The following is a 20,059-nucleotide window of genomic DNA, read 5'->3' on the forward strand; positions in this document are numbered from 1 at the left end:
TTTTCCTCTTTTACTTTTCCATGTAGTTAACTGTTGGTTAGCAAACCACAAGAAAATAACCATTTGATTTTAATTAAAGTTTTTATTTGTCATTATTTTTTGTTACTATTTTGGTGAAATTCTATTTGGTCAGTGTGAGAGGTCAACTTACAAATTTTACGCTGTCTTACACTGCATTGAGAAAATGTTTTTAAGAATTTCACAGACTCTCTTCTGTTTTAGTTTATCATTCATTGTTATCTAATTTGAAAATAAAACTTGATAAAAGCACATTAACCTCTATAAAACAATAAATATTTTAAAAAGTGAATCATATCAAGCAAAACAACTTTTTAAAGCCTTAGTAAGCACTAACTTATTTAAACCAGTGATTCTAAGTAGTGTAATTTTGGAAAATGATTATTGCTCTTATTTTGCCAACCTTCATTGAGCACCCATTTTGTGCAGTGTCATTTGGTTGATACAGGCCAGGGTAAATTAGATCATAGATCTGTAGATTATTCCTTCAGACGCTGAAATTTGTTAATAGAAAAGGGGGTTGGCGTGTCTACACATAGAATTTGAACAGTGTGGACAGTAATAAAGGTCCTACAAGAGGCCATAAACAGTGGCACTGGGGAGGATAGAATGACTTCTGACTGGAAGGGCGAAGGGCTCCACGGAGGCTTCTCGAAGGAGATGGCCTTACAAGCATGGGTACGCGGTGCGCCTGAGAGATGGAGAAAGGGCATGGAAAGGCAAGGGAAGGTGAACAGTGTCTTAGAAGGGGTGTGGCAGACAGAGATCAGCATGCATAACCAGAGATTTATTTTATCAACTAGCTAACAAGTCACAGGTAAGTTAAAATACAGTATCTCAGGAGAACTGCTTCTGTTTTGTAATTCTTGATTATTCTTAACTTGGGAACTTCAGGCTTGATTAAGCTGAAGAAAGCAGATAATATATTTAACTCTTATTTTTTTATTGTGGTTTTTTTAGTTTTTTGTTTTTGTTTTCTTTGCGATTCTCCGTGTCCAGTTTGCATAGTGAGAGCTCCTAGGACGCCTTTTGGGATGACAAGCCTTATCTGGATTTGCTCCCAAATGCAAAGGGTTTAGGTGGAGTGGTTATTGCATAGAAGTGGTAGTGTTTATGAAGCCTTCCCTCTTAGAAACTGGAAAGAACAGGTTCTGATAATAGTTAGTGGTGGCTAACATTTTTCATCATGTTGTTGTCTTCTGAGTTGAGTGAGAGTCTATGGCATTTAGTGTACTCTAGACCTGCCATATGCCTGATTTTGTGCCTGATAACAACAAAAACTATAGCAATAAATTACCTTTTTAAAAACCTTACTTATATAGCCTTAACTATGTGCCAGTTACTAGTCTAAAATCTTTTCGTTTATTGATTCTCACGAAAACCCTATGAAGCAGGTACTATTATTATCCCCATTTGACAGCCAAGGAATTCATATACCTATGCAGTGGTTGGCTGAAATTTTCACTCAGGAAGTCTATGTTCTTAACTTTTTACAATTATGCTTCCCTTATTATTCACTATATCACATTTTATCCTAAATAGTCCTATAAACAAAGTGTTGTTTTCTTTAATTCCTCAACTCAAAAGCTCAGAGAGGTTAAGGTGCACACATCTCATAAGTGGAGGAGTCAGAGTTGGAACCAGGGCTATGTGATTCCAGTCCCCTCATTACCTGGCCTGTGCAACAGCTTAATCCACCTGTGCTCCTGGTCAAACAAGTCCTACTAGGGACACATCGAAAAGTTTTGGGCCCTTGGGCAATTGTGTGTTTCATAAATGGCCCGAGTTAATGAAGTAGAATGTGCTAACTTTCCCCAAAGCAGTCCCACGATCTTTAAACCTTTACATGGGGCACCCCTCCCTGCCTTGCCTGTCTTCTTTGGGCAGCAACTCCCACCCTGGCAGTGGGGCTGTAGCTTCTCCAGCAAGATAGGTGTGAGGTCGCAGTCAGAATGATTGCACTGGGAAAAGGCTCACACGGTATCAGGTCCATCTTTCCTAACCAGCTCTCAAATACGAGAAATCAGGATAAATTTGGTTTTTCCTCATCCTTATGATCTCACCTCCATGTTTCCAAACCATTAATAGTACCCCTTTTTTTAATTCCCTAGGTTTTGCAAAATGCACCAGATGAAATCTTAGTAGTAGCATCTTCCATGCTATGTAACCTTCTTCTTGAATTTTCTCCAAGCAAAGAGGTTAGTATTGATTTTCTCTTCCTAGACTTTGCCTGGTCCTACCAGGGGCTTAGTCAAATAACTTTCATAGTAGTTGACATCGAAATTTGAAGACTAGTTTTAAAAACTACTTTTGATGCTGCAAGAAGGAGGGTAGCAAAATAAATCATTTTTAAATATGGTTATTATAATTTTCTGTTATCCCTTTTATTCTGCCTGGCATATTCAGATTATTTAAAAGATATTATAGTTTGCATTCACTCTAAACTGCCTGTAAATGTAAGAAATAATACACAAATAAGAGACTATTTTCAAACTATCATTACTAAAGAATAAATTAAGACAGTTTTGTAAAACCAGGATTATAAGTAATTTCTGCTGGCATCAGAAAATAATCTTTTTTTTAAATCCTCACCTTAGGAGTGAGGGTATTTTTCCCTTGATTTTTAGAGAGAGTGGTAGGGAGTGGGGGAGAGGGAAAGAGAGAAAGAAAAACATTGATGTGAGAGAGACACATGGATTGGTTGCCTCCTGCTATCGCCCCAACCAGGGCCAGGGACTGAACCTGCAACTGAGGTATGTGCCCATGACTGGACTCGAACCTGCAACCCTTCAATCTTAGAGCCAATGTTCTAACCACTGAGAAAAATCGGCCAGGGCCAGAAAATAATCTTTTTAATGTTTAGTGATACTGGTAGTTGTTTGGGGAAGGATTACATGTGTGGATATTTTCCCCTTGTTTTATACATTTTATGAATTATTTGAGCATGTATTATTTCTATAGGGAAAATTAAAATCAACTTTAATAAAGAAAGGAGAAAACCTTATCCAGTTAATGTTATCATGTTAAAATATCTCTGGTCTGCCCAGTCATGAACTGAGGTTTAGACACTGTCTTTTATTACGCATTTAGTAGACCCATTTTGGTTGAACTAACTTGTCTGCATTGTAATAGCTACAGGCTTCTGACTGGTAATTAGGAAGGCTTTAGTAACAAGGTGGGGGTTCAGAGATAGTTATTCACCAGCAATAATCTTGGAACAAAAGGGAGAGACTGGCAGTTATTCTGAAGGATGACAAAGGCGAGATAAGGTGCCAGGGCTTCCATCAGTTCTCTGCCCTGGTGGCGGGGATCTTGGTCTGTGAGGATCTGGTTGCAGTCAGTGTGACACCGTTAATCATCCTGCATAGCTGTTGTGATGCCTCAGATCCACCTTCAAAATATTTAGGGTCTAGTTACGCAGTAAGGTAGATGAGCTCAGGTGTGGGATCACTAATACAACTGGTTTTTCATATTAAAAATAAACGACTATAGTTAGCAGTACTGTATTGTATATTTGAAAGTTGCTGAGAGAGTAGATCTTAAAAGTTCTCATCACAAGGGACAAAATTGTAACTGTGATGGTGAATTTTAACTAGACTTATTGTGATGATCATATTGCAATACATACTTATATTGAATAATATTTTATACCTAAGACTAATATAATGTATGTCAATTATATTTCAATAAATAATAAACTGGATCTTGAACTGGAAGGTAAGGAAGTATAATAAGAGCATGATTGGACCAGGTGACAGAATTGGAATATGGACTATAGATTCAATAAAAATATTGTTTTGATGTTAACTTCTCTGAATTCGGTAACTGCTCTGTGGTTCTCTAAGAGAACATTCTTATTCTTAGAATAAACATTGAAGTAGTAAGAGTAAAGGGACATAATGTATGCATTCTCCTTTCATGTGGTTCAGAAAAGATTTTAAAATACGAATATGGGTATATAGAATGAAAGAGATCATGATTAAGCAAAAGTAATATGGCAAAATGTTAAAAGTTGGTTAATCTTGGAAAAGAATATATGTAAGCTCCATGTATTAATCTTGCTACTTTATAAGTTTGAACTTAGTTGAAAATAAAAAGTTTTAAAAAACATACCACAATTTGTACAAGTAGAGAAATGTGTGTCCTTCAAAAATGTCATCATGAAAGGCACTGCTCTGTTTCTTGGCATATAAATCTCAATTGCTTAAGCCGTTTCTAGAATCCACTTGAAAGATGGCCTTTTAAGCATTCATTGGTGATAGTAAATCAGTCCTTTAGGATTTGAATTTTTATAAAATTAACAAAACCCATTTTCAGCTAAGTATCATAAATTAAGTGGTCAGGCTAAAAGTGTGCTATTTTAGGTATAAAACATGGTATGACTGTAAGTACAAGACTTATTTTGCTTGTATCATTGAGAAATAGTCCTGAAAGTAGTTCTAAAAGATGAATTCTGTTTGGAATAAGATTGACAGTTTGGAAGGCGGATAGTTAGTTTATCTTAGGTTCCATTCTGAATCAGCCTATTGCTTCATAGTCACAGCTTGGAAAAACACATGAGATAGTGAGATCTGTGCCTGCACAAAGCTGGAGTGATGAACTCTCAGGATGGTGAGAAAGAGCCTGTGGAACTAGGTCATGGGGTCATGAGTATGTGTGAAATGTACAGATTGCTAGGATATCTCCTGAGTCTCTCAGGACTACCAGAAAAACAGGAAATGACAGGGATTGTTTGTGTTTTTAGATTTGAGAGAGAATAATTGTCCTTGCCCTTCTCAAGGTGATTTTTATGGCCACCTCACTCCCTGCTCTGTGAAAGTTGCTTGGACTTGGGTAAGAGTGCAAACAAAATCATAAGCAGAGTGCCAGGGTATGGACACATTTCGTTCACAAACCTGACTTAAAGCCGTGTGTTTTTTTCCCCCTTTCCGATGGCAGCCAATTTTAGAATCAGGAGCTGTAGAGCTACTTTGTGGATTAACACAAAGTGAAAACCCCGCTTTACGAGTGAATGGAATTTGGGCTCTTATGGTACGTTTCACTCTTTTATGTATGTCATCATTTGCAAAGAGAATAGAGCTGTTTTCAAAGTTAAAACTAAAGAAGGTACTATTTGAAACGTGGAGTTTTCTGTTTAAAAAAACCTTAACTATTTTAGCCTAGTTTCCTTTTATTTATTTACTTTTCGTTATTTTTAATTGTTGACAGCATTACAAATGTCCCTTATTTCTCCTCTTTGCCCCCTCCCTCCACTTCCCACCCTTCCCCAGTCCTTCACCACACTGTTGTCTGTGTCCATGGGCTGCTCATATACGCATATAAATTATTTGGTTAATCTCAGTTTTCTAATGACCTAGGACCTAGCAGACTCCATATTCAGCTTTCAGATTTAAACATAAACAAGTTGCTTGGCCACTGTGTGCCTCTGTTCTACTAATAAGAAAAGTGGACAGATGTTGAAACTTGACTCAAATTAATTTTGGAAAATAAATTTTCCTCATCATGAACATATTGATATCTGTATAGAGGTACCTACTTTATTTTTTTTATTTTTTTGTTAATCCTCACCCTAGGATATTTTTTCCATTGATTTTTAGAGAGCGTGGAAAGGAGGGGGAGAGACAGAGAGAGAGAAACATCTATGTGGGAGAGACATATCAATTGGTTGCCGCCTGCATGCCCCCACGACTGGGAGCCGGGGATTAAGCCTGCAACCGAGGTACGTGCCCTTGAGCCAGGGATCAAACCTGGGACCCTTCAGTCCGAGGACCAACACTCTAACCATTGAGCAAAACCCATTGGGGCAGAGCTACCTACTTTACAAAGCACTTTTGTGTCTTTAGGGTTTTTTTACATTTTTATTTATTTAATTTTTTGGTATTTTTTATTTATTTTATTGTTGACAGTGTCACAGATGTCCCTCCCTCTCTATCCCCCTGTTTCCAGCTCCTGCCCCACCCCGGGCCTTCACCACACTATTATCTGTGTCCATTGGTTATGCATAATAAGCAAATACTTTTAAGTCATTTTCAAAATGCATGGCACAATATAGTTGTTAATAAGTAATTTTGTTATTAGAGTACACAGAAGGCAACTTGATAAACATAAGGATATTCTCAAAAGTAATAATGGATTTTGTATTTATTTGAGAAATCTTAAAGATACTCAACTGCCTGTGCAGAAAGTAATCATATTCCTAATAAAGGAATATATATAGAAGTGACAGTTATCTTTCTCTTGACAGAATTATAGGTAATTAATAGGAATCAGAAAAATAATGTGACATAATTAAGGATTTTTTGCAGATTCTATAGTACTTTGAAAATAATCAGAGGTACTATTTTTTTAAATATATTTTTATTGATTTCAGAGAGGAAGGGAGAGGGAGAGAGAGAGATAGAAACATCAATGATGAGAGAGAATCACCAGTCAGCTGCCTCCTGCATGCCCCCAACTGGGGATCAAGCCCACAACCTGGGCATGTGCCCCTGACCAGAATCGAACCCGGGACCCTTCAGTCTGCAGTCCGACGCTCTATCCGCTGAGCCAAACCAGCTAGGGCCAGAGTTACTATTAAAAATATAATTTAATAAAGCAAATGTAGACATAATTCTTGACATTTCTTTAATCCTTTCAGAACATGGCATTTCAGGCTGAACAAAAAATAAAAGCAGATATTTTACGAAGCTTGAGTACCGAACAGCTATTCCGGTTATTATCAGATTCAGATTTGAATGTGCTGATGAAAACATTGGGACTTCTTAGAAACCTCCTCTCCACTCGGCCTGTAAGTACAACCACCCAGACTCGGCCTGTAAGTACAACCACCCAGGCTTCCAGATGAGCTACCTCTGCATATGCATCGTAACACATTGCCCTCCCCTCTTCTCCCAGCAACATCTACCCACAAGTGTGATCGAAAAACTGCTTCTTCCCAGAGAAGCAAGGAGTTGATTTCTAGACCTGTCCCCTTCATAGGTGTTCTGGAAGCTGCTTCACCATATATGGCCACCTGACCCTGCATTCCTTCACTGCCTGTCCTGTCTCCCTCTCCTTCCGCCTTGCTGCATATGAACTTGTCTTAATTGGTTACTTTATTCTTACCTGGTTTGCTGGCCATGTGGGTGTTCTTACCAGCCTAAGTGATTATCTCTGGGGCTTCTGATTCTTTCACTTTAGAGAATCCCCTCAGGGCCATTCCTTAGACATACACCTCACACTCACCCAGCCCACAGTTACTAGACTGATCGCTGAAGATGTCAGCGTGGAGAACAGTGGATATATGTCAGAGCAGGAGAGGCTGAGCCTTGCTCTGAGGTCCCTCTCATTGTTCTTTAATGGTCCCTGAGCAACATTGTCAGGGGCCTTTCATGTAGATGAAAAAACATGAGTGGTTTCTTCTCTGTGCCTCACTTGTTGTTGTTTTTATTCAATTTATTTAAAGAAAAAAACCAGTTTACCCATTTCTCCCATCCTACCCCCAAACTGTCTCTGTATCTGTAAGCATAATATTCTTATTTATATAAACATATACCTTACATATTATTTATTATGTGTTATTATTTATATTTCACTTGTTTTTTTAGTCTTCTTTATACATTTATGCTCAAAGATAGCAAGTATATCTATACCATGTTTTCCACATCTCTGGCTTCCACATCTCCCTCACCCATTTTTATGTGCCTACTTTTTCTTTAATATATTTGCATTTGATGATCAATGTGATTATAATTCCATATTCTATCAAGCCAAGTCTACGCTCTCTTCATCCTAAAGTCATAAAAAAAAATGTTGAAGGCAAAATGCAGTTTCAAACACAATTCTTTGGCACCTAGTTCTATTGCTATAATGCTCTCTTTGAAGTATAGTTGTATATTTAGAAGGCTCTGTTCTCTCCTGTGGGACTTTTTCTTTGTTCCCCAAGTGATAATTGTGGATTTCCCATTGTTTTGCAGCATATAGATAAAATCATGAGCACTCATGGAAAGCAGATTATGCAGGCCGTCACTCTTATTCTGGAAGGGGAGCATAACATTGAAGTCAAAGAGCAGGTATGTGTTCCCTTCCTTTGAGGAATATCTTCTGATTATTCCAAGAAAGATTTGAATTCTTCCCCCTGGCCCTGGCTGGTGTGGTTCAGTGGGTTGGGCGTTGTCCTGTGCACCAAGGTACTTACCCTTGACTGGAATCAAACCCGGGACCCGTCATTCTGAGGGCTGACGCTCTATGCCAACTAAGGCAGGGAAGGCTTCTTGGAGGGAGTGACACTGAGTCCAGGAGCACAGTCAGTCAGGAATCACTCAAAGTGAAGAGAAGTGGAGATAATTTTCTCCAACTTTAATCCACATTTTGTTTCCCTTTGTGTTCCTCTAGTACAGCGGTTCTCAACCTGTGGGTCGCGACCCCCTTTGGGGGTCGAACGACCCTTTCACAGGGGTCGCCTAAGACCATCGGAAAACACATATATAATTACATATTGTTTTTGTGATTAATCACTATGCTTTAATTATGTTCAATTTGTAACAATGAAATTGGGGGTCACCACAACATGAGGAACTGTATTAAAGGGTCGCGGCATTAGGAGGGTTGAAAACCACTGCTCTAGTAGGTTTCAAAAAAGTGTGGGTTCTAATTGCACGTGGCTAGTGGACAGGGCTCAGGCCTTCACCCAGAAGGTCATGCGTTTGTGAACAAGTAGCATTTAGAGGGAGAGGGAGGGGACTTGCGACACTTCTGAAGCTTCCACCAAAGAGACGACCCCTTTGAGGAAACCTTGTAGGGAAGTAACAAGAGCTTCTCTCGGAAATGGAGTTTTCAAGAAAATAATATTAAGTTATGTTTTCCCTTTCATTTATGTGATAGCATGAACTATAAGACATGCCTGCCTTTGCCCAGCGATGACTTATGCCAGGAAAGAAACCACTGAAATGTTTGGGTTCCTTGGGCTCGTTGGCAGTGAGGCCAGGGAGTGAGAAATTAAGACATTCAAAGTGGAATGTGTGAAAATCCCAATTTCCTGGGAAATGTCTCACATTCTTGAGAGAGCTGAGTCAGGGACTTCAGAGTTCTCCTGATCACTGGCCCTTTGTTCTTTCCAGACACTGTGCATCCTAGCCAACATCGCAGATGGCACAACGGCAAAAGAACTCATAATGACCAATGATGACATCCTGCAGAAAATCAAGTATTACATGGTAGGCCTTTGTTTCCTTTCACTGCTCTACACTAGCCACACATTAGAAGGCAGGGACTTCTAACAGATGCAGGGAGCTCTCTTCTATCGTGAGGAAGAAAAAACAACAGCAAGTCCTGGAGGCTGTGCCATTGGCAGTGTTACCACCCACCAACCCAGTCACGACCCCAGTCCCCCCAGTCATCTGATTGCCTCCCTCTTATTCAGTGTCCTCCAATCCCTGTCCTCCCTCAAGGCTTCATTCCTATGTGGAGGACCGCTCTAGCCCTCTGGCACCTGTTCTTTGATCCGTTTACTTTCAAACACAATCTGCCACCTGCTTCCAAACATTTCAGCCACCAACTCTTATGACGATGCCCTGGATCTTACCACCAGAAACTGCCTGTTGCCAAAATGTGGCTATCAAGCATTCTTGCTCACTTCACTGTTGATGTCTTCTTGCAGCACCCTAAACATGGGTGACCCTGTGTTCTCTTTGCCATGTCAGAGCTGACTGCTATAGAGAATGGCACAGAACTAGGCTGGCTGGTTTCTTGTTAAATTCATTCCAGAACCCAGATAGGCACTCAGCACTGCCTATTGCCCTCCTGTGGTTCTCCAGCAAGCTGGCACCCTTATTCTCTCTCTCTTTTTTTAAATTATTTTTCCCCATTGATTTTTAGAGAGAGTTGGAGGGGACAAACAGAGAGAGAGAGAGAGAAACAGTGATTGGTTTCCTCATTCCTCAGGCCTGCAACCGAGGCCCTTTGACCAGAATCAAACCCGGGACCCTTCAGTCCATGGGCCAGACTTTATCCACTGAGCCCTGACTGGTTTGGCTTCAGTGATAGAGCGTCGGCCTGCGACTCAAGGGTCCCAGGTTCGATTCTGGTCAAGGGCATGTACCTTGGTTGTGGGCACATCTCCAGTAGGGAGTGTGCAGGAGGCAGCTGATCGATGTTTCTCTCTCATTGATGTTTCTAACTCTCTATCCCTCTCCCTTCCTCTCTATAAAAAAAATCAATAAAATATATTTAAAAAAAAAAGTTCCTTAAAAAAAAAAAAGACTTTATCCACTGAGCCAAACCGGCTGGGGCAACACCCTCATTCTCCACAAGAATAGGTTCTTGCCTTCCGTTCTTTCAACCTCATCCCTTCTGCCCCTCATCACTCCTAGTGATGACCTCACTTTTTGTTTTATTAAGAGAAAAGAAGCCAAAATCCTTCAGTGGTTCCCTGTTACACCTTGAATAAAATCCATCCTCTCCTATGATGGCCTGTGAAGTCCCACATGACCTGACTTGTCTTCCTCAGTTCACACCAGCTATGCAGCTCCTTTGTACCTCAGACCTTTTCAGGAACTTCCCCTTCCTCTCAAAACCCCCAGCCCCTTCCTCTTTGTACAACTGACATCGTCTTCGAGTCTCTGCTTAAATGTCGCCTCCTTCAAAGAGATCTTTTCTGTACACTCCACCTAAATTAGGTTCCTACCCCTCCACCTTCCAGTTTTCTCTATCACAGCAATTTGTTTCTGAAAACGTATTTATTTGAATGAATGATGAACTTACACATAGTAAATGCTTATTGTTGTACTGTATACAAGTTCATTTATTCAACAAATATGGCCTGAGGCTAAGAGCAGATGATAAGTTTTGTTTTGTTTGTCTCAATGGAGCCCAAGCTGGACACCTCCTAAAAAAAGTGTTGGCTTGTAGAAGGAGAAAAGAATCACCAATCATAGAATGTAATTGAGGAAGCCACATCCATTTCTTTGTCTGTGCTTAGTAGAGAGAGAGTCCTGCATGGTCAGATAAGTCTGCCCTAGCATATATCACTGGCATTTCTCAGATATGAATAAATTATTTAAATGTACTGGGGACTTTTTTTGTGGGTTTTTTTTTTTTTTACACCTGTAGGAAAACCACTTGTAAAGACTGTTTAACCATTGGGCCCTTTTTCATTTAGGAGAAAGCATAAATGATAAATGATCCAAATAGTTGTGCTTTCAGTACATAAAGAAAAATAAATAGAATTGTGTTTCAGACCACAATTGTGTTTTATTTTCCTTTTCTGCATCAAATAGGGTCATTCACATGTCAAGCTGCAGCTTGCCGCTATGTTTTGTATATCAAACCTCATATGGAATGAAGAGGAAGGTAAGAGATTGGTGAGATTTGTTCTGAAATGATGGGAAGGAAGTCCCACTCGGGGAAGGCAGCAGGCGCCCCTGAGATCTTGGGTTGAGGCACTGCTCACTGGGCCCCAAGCACCCAACAGCATCGCCCTGAGAAGCTGTGGGACTAGCCTGAGTCAGCTGGACAGTTAACACTGAGCCCCCACCTTAAAGTCAACACTGTAGAAGTAAGTGGTAGTCCCTGCTCTGAGAGAGCTGAGGAGGAGGGCCGTGAGGTGCACTTGAAGAAGACGAGAGGTGGGAGTGAGTGGGAGGACAGGCCTTTCACTGTTGCAGAGGAGTGCATGTCAGGACTGCGGGCGCATAAGCTTAATGGAGAAGAGGGTGCATTGGTGAGAAATGAACAGTACGTGTGACTGTGAAGCAGGCAGTCTGTCAGGAGGTCCTCCACCTTGGCTGTTTACTAGAACCTCTGGGGAATTTGCACCAGACTAATTACATCAGAATCCGTAGGCGTGGGCTCCAGGCAAAAGAGTTTTTAAAACTCCCCAGATGATTCCAACCCCCCCCCCCCCCGATGCAGGAGCGCACTGGGTCTCAGTGCTGGGTTGGCTGCATAAAAATCACCTGGGAACTTTTGAAGATGCGGATTTCTGGGCTCCATCCCTAGAGATTCTGGTTTACTCGGTCTAGACGGGGTCAGTGCAGGAGTGAGTCACGGAAGCTCTTCAGTGGGGAGGAAGGTGATTCCTCTGCTCAGCAGCTGTATCCAGAACAAAGCAGGTGGAGGAGAAACTGGATTCAACGTACAGACCCCAGAGTCCAAGTCTGGTGCCAGGGAAACAAGGCTGCCCTCAGGAGGTCCTAGTCTATTTGGAAGCTAGACCAGAGCCGTGTGAAGTTGGAACTGCCACACGCTAACGAGAGGCAGCAGGAAGTGCTGGGAGGTCAGTGGAAGGTGGAAGAGAACAGAAAGAGGAGACCAAGACCTGCTGTGGGTAGGAAGAGCCTGGCTTGGTGGTGACAGAGGACCCGGTGCCAGGCTGAAGAAGCTGACCGGTCCATGGAGAAGTTAACTGAGGAGCAGACCTCAGGATGGACTGCAGGAAGGAGGGTTGAGAGGCAGGGAACCCAGTTAGAAATCTGTTGGAGAATCCAAGCCAGAGGGGATCCGATACACAGGGAGAGAGGAGGCCAAGGGGAAGGAGGGGGGACAGTGAAGAACGCTGGTAAAGTAAGGCTCCAGGTTGTTGATTGTACACTAAGGTGAGCAACTGTCTGGGTCATGTGCCCAGTAACCTGTTAGCTTTAATCTCTTAGGTTCACAAGAACGCCAGGATAAATTACGAGACATGGGCATTGTAGATATTCTACACAAACTGAGTCAGTCACCAGATTCAAACCTATGTGACAAGTGAGTATCGAAAGGGCCTGCTTTGGGTACATTGGATCCTCTTATGAAGAATTTGAATTGCTTAGCAATTAACATGGCCAAACTTAAAATCTTTTAGATTCTTGGATTCCCTTTTTAATTTTCTGTGAGCCAACTGTGTGACATTTGAGTAAGAGATAAACTAGTAATTAGCAAATTAATAAAGATCCTCATCTTACTCTGAATTAACATGAGTCTGGGCTGTCTTAGTGGGTACCTGGAAAGGATCCAGAGGCCATTCCTTACATTCCTTTAATCATTAGAATAGAAATGCATGTGGCTTTCAGAAAAGAAGGCATTCACTAATAAAACATTAGCTCAAAACCTCCCTGAGCACTGCCTTTTGCCTGTCTAGCCTGGCTGCTGGGGATGCAGCAGTGACCACTGAGGAGTCCCTGTTGTCAAAGAGCTCACCCTTTCCTGGGAGAAGCAAGAATCATAATCAGAGATCTCTCTAACCCCAAAATAGTTAAAAGTGTTCTTCCTAGTGTGTGCACTCCCTTATACTGCAGCCTTCACTTTTCAGCTCACTTCCGTGCATAACAATGACTACAGCAACGAGCATCAGCTCTCATCTCCAGATTCTTAAGCACAACCTAAGCCTGGTCCTGCCTTTCTCATCCTCTACGTTCCCCCTCCAATCCCATGCCCACCCTACCTGCCCTGTCCAGTATCACATCTTCATGTTCATCTTGATTCACCAATTCATTCTCCTCTGCTCTGAATCCCCATCCACTCAGCAATGTTTGTTTTTTAATACTAACCTCCGCCAGGCACTGTTTTAGGCATTAGTGAGATAACGGTGAATAAAATTAATGAAGTCCTTTGCCTTCATGGCACTTACATTCTAGTACAGAAGACGGACAGTAAGCAAATAAATATGGAATATGATAGCAGGAAATGAGATTTACTATGAACAAAAAGCATGTGAGGGACTGGAGAGTAAGAAAATTTTCACACAGATTAGTCAATAAAGGCCTCTGAAAATGTGACCTTTGATCAAAGACCTGGATGAAATGAGTCTGCCAGGCAGATGTTCAAAGGAAGAGTGTTCCAGGCAGAGGGGGCAGAAAGTGCAAGGCCCTGAGGCAGTAATGAGCTTGACATGTTCAAGGAATAGCAGGAAGACCACTGGGGTTGGAGGAAATGAAACCAGGGGGAAAGTGATAGAACGGAGCTCAGGGAGGAGGTGGTGAGCACGTGAAGAGCCTTGTAGCCAATAGTAAGGACTTTGGATTTCATTCAGAGTTTAATAGGAAGTCATTGGAGCGTTTTGAGCAAAAGAGACATTATCTGATTTGAAGTTTTAGAAGATCACTCTGGTGGCTGTGTAGAGAATCGTCCGTAATAAAGCAAAAATTGAAACAGGGAGACTAAAGGCTATTGTCCTGTGCATAAGAGATGAGGGTGGTAGTGGTAGACGTATTGAGAAGTGGTCAGATTCAGGACTTAATCTAAAGGTAGAGCCAACAGGATTTGCTGAGGGATTCGATATAGGATGTTAAGGAAAGAGAGGAAAAGAAACTGCCTAGAGCAGTGGTTCTCAACCTTCTGGCCCTTTAAATACAGTTCCTCATGTTGTGACCCAACCTTAAAATTATTTTTGTTGCTACTTCATAACTGTAATGTTGCTACTATTATGAATCGTAATGTAAATATCTGATATGCAGGATGGTCTTAGGTGACCCCTGTGAAAGGGTCGTTCGACCGCCAAAGGGGTCGCGACCCACAGGTTGAGAACCACTGGCCTAGAGTTTTAGCGTGAGCAACTGCATAGTGGGTTGTCCTTGACCAAGATGGTGAAGAATATGAGCGAAGTGGGTAGGGAGAGGAAGATCAGAAGTTCTTGTTTGGGCGAGCCAACTTTGCGATGCCTATTAGATAAACGAGGGACTTGGAAGAGTGGGGCTGTGCATATAAATACGGTGATTCTGGGGCAGGATGTAGTATCAGCCATAAACTTGTTTCTGTAGGAGAATTTCCTTGTAGAACTGAACTCATAACTTAGAGACAGTTTGAATAGAGCTTTCTGTTCTGATGGGTTGGTCTATTTGAACTATCATTTTTATAGTCTTAGATAATTGCAAGAATATCCCTTAGTGTACCACTTTTTAAAGTGTAGATTATATCTATTACTTTGCTATATAGAAACTGCACTTGAGGCCAGCTTATTGCATGCCCGGTCTACTTGGTATACTTTCATCAGCCAATAGTAACTGAAAATGTTAGCCTTTCCTCCATTAACATAGAAGGGAAGACCACTGCTAAAACCTGACTTCCTAATTCCCACAAGCTCATAACAGGAGCAGTGAAGGAGGCCTCCTCAGTCCTAGCTCAAAGGAAGACACCTTTACAAGGATCAGGAAGGTCAAATCGCTGCCCACATTGCATCTTTCCTCTCCAACTAGTTACCTTCTTTCCCAGTCACAACAACCGCACATCCCACATTGTCAGTGTCATTAGGAGAAGATTTACATGAGCTTGTAACCCTTTCTGAGGCATTGGAACCATGACAGCCTCATCCCATGAGCTTCTGGCCCCTCCTGTGCACCTTTAATCAGCACCTAAACACCTTCCTGGGTCAATTTTAGTTTCCCAAACCCTAAGCTTCCTCCCCGGTGTCCTGTAGCACTGGGTAAAACCTGCATGGCAATAGAACATAATTCCAGATCCGAGACAACTCATGCCAGTGACCAGGAAAACTATAGACCTTCACTGGGCTGCAGAGGTGTAAGGACTAGAGCAGCCCTGTCTAAGGGAACCACAGAAGAGGAATGGAGCCAGCCTGGTGTGGAAGTGTCTTCTGACTGCAGAATTCTGCCCCTGCGGCCAGGTGCCCAGCTGGCCTCACCCGGTTCCCTTTGGGGGAGTCTAACATTTTAGACTCCCCATTACCATCTTTGAGCCGCAGGGTTTTCCCCCTTTTTAATACTTCTGAGATGAAGACTGACAGGAACTTTGTGATTTCAGGGCCAAGACGGCGCTGCAGCAGTATCTGGCGTGACGGGAGCATCCGGGGCACCCGCGAGCATCCCACATCCTTGGTAAAGGAAGTACAGGAACTAGCCTCATTTGATTCCTTCTATTTGCACACGTCACCTTGGACTGCAGGGAGCTGTTTTGCAAAAGCAATTTGGTAGGCTTAGATCTCAAATTCATCTTGAGAACATATTTTTGAGGTAGTAATTTCCTCAGAGGACTGTCGTGTTTTGTTTTGGGGGGTTTTTCTGAGCTACCTGGACTCTTTATTAGAACAATCAATCATTTTCCTTTGGACCTACAATTTTTTGCCTATGCTGCAGCCACTTTGTGAGTGAGAATGAGTGTGTCTGTGCATACACAGATGTATGTGTACGTGTGTGTGTGCACGTGGGTCAGGATGAATGGATGTGTGTGTGGGGGGGGATACCTCAAAATTTTCTTTTCTTATTTTGTGTGAAAATCTCTTTTCTACAGATTTTCCAGGGTTTAAGCATTGCTTGCTGTATAAAATAACTTTACTGAATTATATACAGTTTGAATGAAATGTTATTTTAAAAACAAAACAATTGTTAAGTGTTCCATAAAGGTTATGTTGAATTTTGATCAGATGAATATTTGTAAGTAAAAAATATATGCATTTCTGAACCTCAACTTACATAGATTTTCTTTATAAAAGAACAAAGAAAAAAAAAAGAAAAAGAAAAGGTTGGCTATAGTTGGCCTGAATAACAGGCACGATATATGGTGCTGTGCAAAATAGTAAGCTAGCATCTTACTGCCGTCAATATCAGCCTAATTCAATAAGCTCTCAGACTTCCAGGTCGGATGGACAGGGTGAAGGAGAGTGAGGGGACAGAGTCACCATAGGTTTTTTGAAACATCAAAGGGAAACATAACTACTGATAGTGGAAGCCCAGCCATAACTCTGGGCTGCCCTTGGCAGGAACTGGGCACAGAGCGCCTCCCAGCCGCTCTCAACCCTGCCGTTGGTGCAGCAGTATCTGGCAGGATTTGAACCAGTCACAGAACCTTGTGCTCAAAACTAAAGTAGCTCCTCACTTCCTGGAAACAAAGTCTGGTCACCTTGTGCTGCCTGAAGCAGCACACATCGCTGTGAAACTCGAGAATGCTCTTCAGACCCATCTGTGGAAAGAAGCAAAGAGCAGGATAGTGTGGAAAGCTGTTTTTCTCTTAGCGACACTGCTATTGAGTGTCCTTTTGTAAAATGAAATAGGAATGTTAGTGAGAGATGCAGCTAAGATCTTTTCCTGCAAGAAGCCAAAAACACTGAAGTTTGAGAGAAGAAAAGGGACTCTCCCTGGGAGGACCAAAGAGGAATCCTTTCTACAAGCGAGTGTGCTTGGTCCTTCTGCAGCCCTCAGCGTGGTGCCTGCTCCACCTGCTGGGTCAGCTTCAAAGTGAACTCAACCGAAATTGCTCTTGACTGAAGGTAGAACCAGCCTTCCTTTCCCTTTGTTCAAAGACGGTCAAAGGCACTGTGGCCAGGAAGGGAGTCTGCGGTCAGAAGCTTGCCGTGGGCACATGCCACACAGGGTCCCGAGCCCACCAGCCACTCCTGATGAGGTCGCGCACATTGCGGGCACCCGCCACCAACCTGTACCTTCCTTGGAAGATTCAAATATGTTTGATTGCAGATGAATGTTTTTAAATGTATTTAACGCAATTTTTCCTGTTCTCAACCTGACCACACGCTATTCAAACACAGAGATTTCCAAGTTGTTACTTTCTCAAACATCATTGATTTAAAAATCTGTCCCAACAGGCACTTGGGTTTTGTGCAGCTGTCAGTGTGCTAATGTGAGGACATCCTTGCTTGGCACTTGAAACACAAAACAGTATGGAATTGGTATTTAAAAGTACCAGGTAAATACACAGAAACCAATAGCGAATTGCTGAGACAATCTTGAACCCAGATAGCATTAGGAAGCTAACGGCCCAATGAAATAACACGTTCACACTTAACCTCTGTGGATAAATCTTGCCTGTGGCTATAAACAGATGATCAAAGAAAAAGTGCTTTACTATAATTAACTTTTCTGATTTCAATGAAGGAAATGTATTTATTAAAACAAAGCTGTTTGCTGCTCTACACAGGTGCAGTGTTCTGTCAGCAAGAGGTGGGAGGAATGGGATGTGATCTTGTGTCTTCACCCAAGTTCTTAACTAAGCTTCTCGCTCTCTCTAATACTGCATTCTGTTTCTCCTTTTGTGCCCTGATTGTAACCCAAAACTTATGAACTAGAAAAGAATGTCCAGTTTAATGAGTTGCATTTTTTTCCCTTGAGCACTTTATGTGGAACAATACGTGTTCTCCTGGTAGTGTTTGAATGATATGATTTTAACACATGCTAATAAAAGCCAAGAAAGATCATAGCAACTTCTATAAAGGAGTCTGTTTTCCAAACGTCTGGAACACTAGGAAACATTAGAAGATAGTGTGTACTGGCTTCTGCAACCTGTGATTCTTGGTGAATGTGAAACCAGGAAGTGACTTCACATTTCAGAGGGGGTGGCTGGTGCCGGAGGGTCACTACAGCTTCCAGGAGCCTCTGCAGCAGTCTGGGAGCCCCTCTCCTTCTGGCCTCCTGAAGGCCAGCAGACCCTTTACAGGTGGCCACTCCCAGCCACCAGGATGCCCCCAAAGTTGTGTCCCCCTCCGTCCTCTCCTCTTCCCCTTAGTATGCCACCTGGACTCAGGCCCAAAGCTTGGCAAATGACCAGCTGCACAGTGCATGAGCCGCCGCTGTCCCTCTGCAAGGACCCACAGGAACGTCACTCCCCTGCTGTTCTTGTCCCACCTCTAGAATGTAGAGAAGCACCTCCTATCTCTTGGTCTCACTAGAAACAGGAAGAAAGCCAAGGACACCTGCCCCAGAGCGTGAGGGGAAGATGGGGAGGTGATTGGCAGGGGAGGGAATTCCCCTGTCGTAGAGGAAACTTGGAATTGAGGCCTGAGAGAGGAGTCGAATGGGAGACTGACCCCAGATCCTGATGGAGAGTCGACAGGGAGCGATCCCAACTCCTTGCCACCTGGTGCTGCCCAGCCCTGCCCCTTTCTACTGACTCTGATTGCTGGGCAAAGAGGCACATGTCGGTTCCCAGCATGAGGGGAGTTTTGATCCATGACCTAACTTCAGAGGAAGCTGAGGGGCCCCCCAATCCCAAGGGCCAGATGGGGCCCACTTGAGCCACCTGCCTTTGCCCCTCTGTCAGCAGCCCCGGCTCCTGACCTCGTCTGCCAGGCACTCAGCCCTCTTGCTGAGAGGAGCCTCCCTCTGTCTCCATGGGGCTGGGCTGCCTCCACCCTGTCAGGTACTCACACCCCAGATAGCAGCCGTCCTGCAGCCCCAGGTTTTCTTCTGTCGGAGGGAGCCAGGCCCGGGCTCTGCCAAGGAATTCTGCCTGCAGAGTGGGCTGACATTTTAGCCAAGCTCTGGACCCTTCTCCCCTCCATCTCCTACCACCTCCATCCCTCTGCCATGAACCTTGTGGATTCTGAGAAAAAGGCCCTACTGTGTAAAGGAAGGAAGGGTGTGTCAACACTTCCACTCCAGCCCTGTCACCTAGGGCCCCCGTTTCTCCCCTACCCTGCCACTCCCAGCCACTTCCTGGGAAGGCTTAAGATGGTCACAGACGCCAACACATCCTCCTCCACCCAGGCTCAGTCCTCGCCTACTCTTCTCTCTCCCCTGCTTCATTTCTCGTCTCTCACCTCTCCGGTGATGGAAGATCCTTGGCTTCCCAGCTTCTGGGGAGATCAGACAGCTGTCAGCTGGGTGTACTCCTAAGCCGCTCATTCAGAGCCACGCAGCGCCCGTGGTGTGGAAAACCAGGCCTAGGGCTCTGGCGATTCTCCAAGGCATTTGCCAGCTCTCACGGGGGCACAGAGCAATTGAATCCCCCTCTTGAGCCCATTCCCAAAGGGAAGAGCACATCCCCACGATGAGCCAGGGGGCCGGCGGTCTGCAACAGTGGGTTCAACTTTCCCGACGTGCCCTGTCAGGGAGGGCTCCGTTGTTCCCCACAGGGGCCTGTGCAGATGCTGATGAGCACAGCGGACAGCGTGCTTCCATCGTGAGGTGGCTCAGGTCTCCACTTTCATGCAGCTCGGCTCAGCCTTCTACCTCCAGTGCCAGCACATGCGCCCTATGCCCGAGGCTGCAGAAGGGATTGCCCCCGTGAAGAGCAGTCTTCTGGGGGCGAACTGCCCGTTTAAAGAACTTCAAGTCAGAGGAGCGAAGTTCTCTGGAGAAAATGAGCAAGTGAGAAGGAAATCGCTGACATTGGCCTCATGATGCAG

At 43.3% G+C, this 20,059-nt stretch overlaps 1 protein-coding gene across 3 annotated transcripts in view; it reads left to right on the plus strand.

The window, feature by feature from the left end:
* The window catches only part of ARMC8 (armadillo repeat containing 8), a 76,336-nt gene extending 58,205 nt beyond the window's left edge, over window positions 1-18,131 (plus strand). For 2 of the 3 annotated variants that reach the window (XM_023749578.1, XM_023749579.1), the window contains 7 exons: window positions 2,130-2,216; window positions 4,957-5,049; window positions 6,656-6,805; window positions 7,974-8,069; window positions 9,117-9,212; window positions 11,274-11,346; window positions 15,727-18,131. In XM_023749578.1, the coding sequence (XP_023605346.1) occupies window positions 2,130-2,216; window positions 4,957-5,049; window positions 6,656-6,805; window positions 7,974-8,069; window positions 9,117-9,212; window positions 11,274-11,346; window positions 15,727-15,896 (765 nt within the window). In that variant the 3' untranslated portion in view covers window positions 15,897-18,131. Of the gene's footprint in view, window positions 1-2,129; window positions 2,217-4,956; window positions 5,050-6,655; window positions 6,806-7,973; window positions 8,070-9,116; window positions 9,213-11,273; window positions 11,347-12,644; window positions 12,739-15,726 lie in introns of all 3 variants that reach the window. The other variant, XM_006083746.3, reaches the window with a different exon arrangement.
* The last annotated feature ends 1,928 nt before the right edge of the window (window positions 18,132-20,059 follow it).

Source organism: Myotis lucifugus, unplaced genomic scaffold (genome assembly GCF_000147115.1).
Source record: "Myotis lucifugus unplaced genomic scaffold, Myoluc2.0 scaffold_8, whole genome shotgun sequence".
NCBI classification, from domain to species: domain Eukaryota; kingdom Metazoa; phylum Chordata; class Mammalia; order Chiroptera; family Vespertilionidae; genus Myotis; species Myotis lucifugus.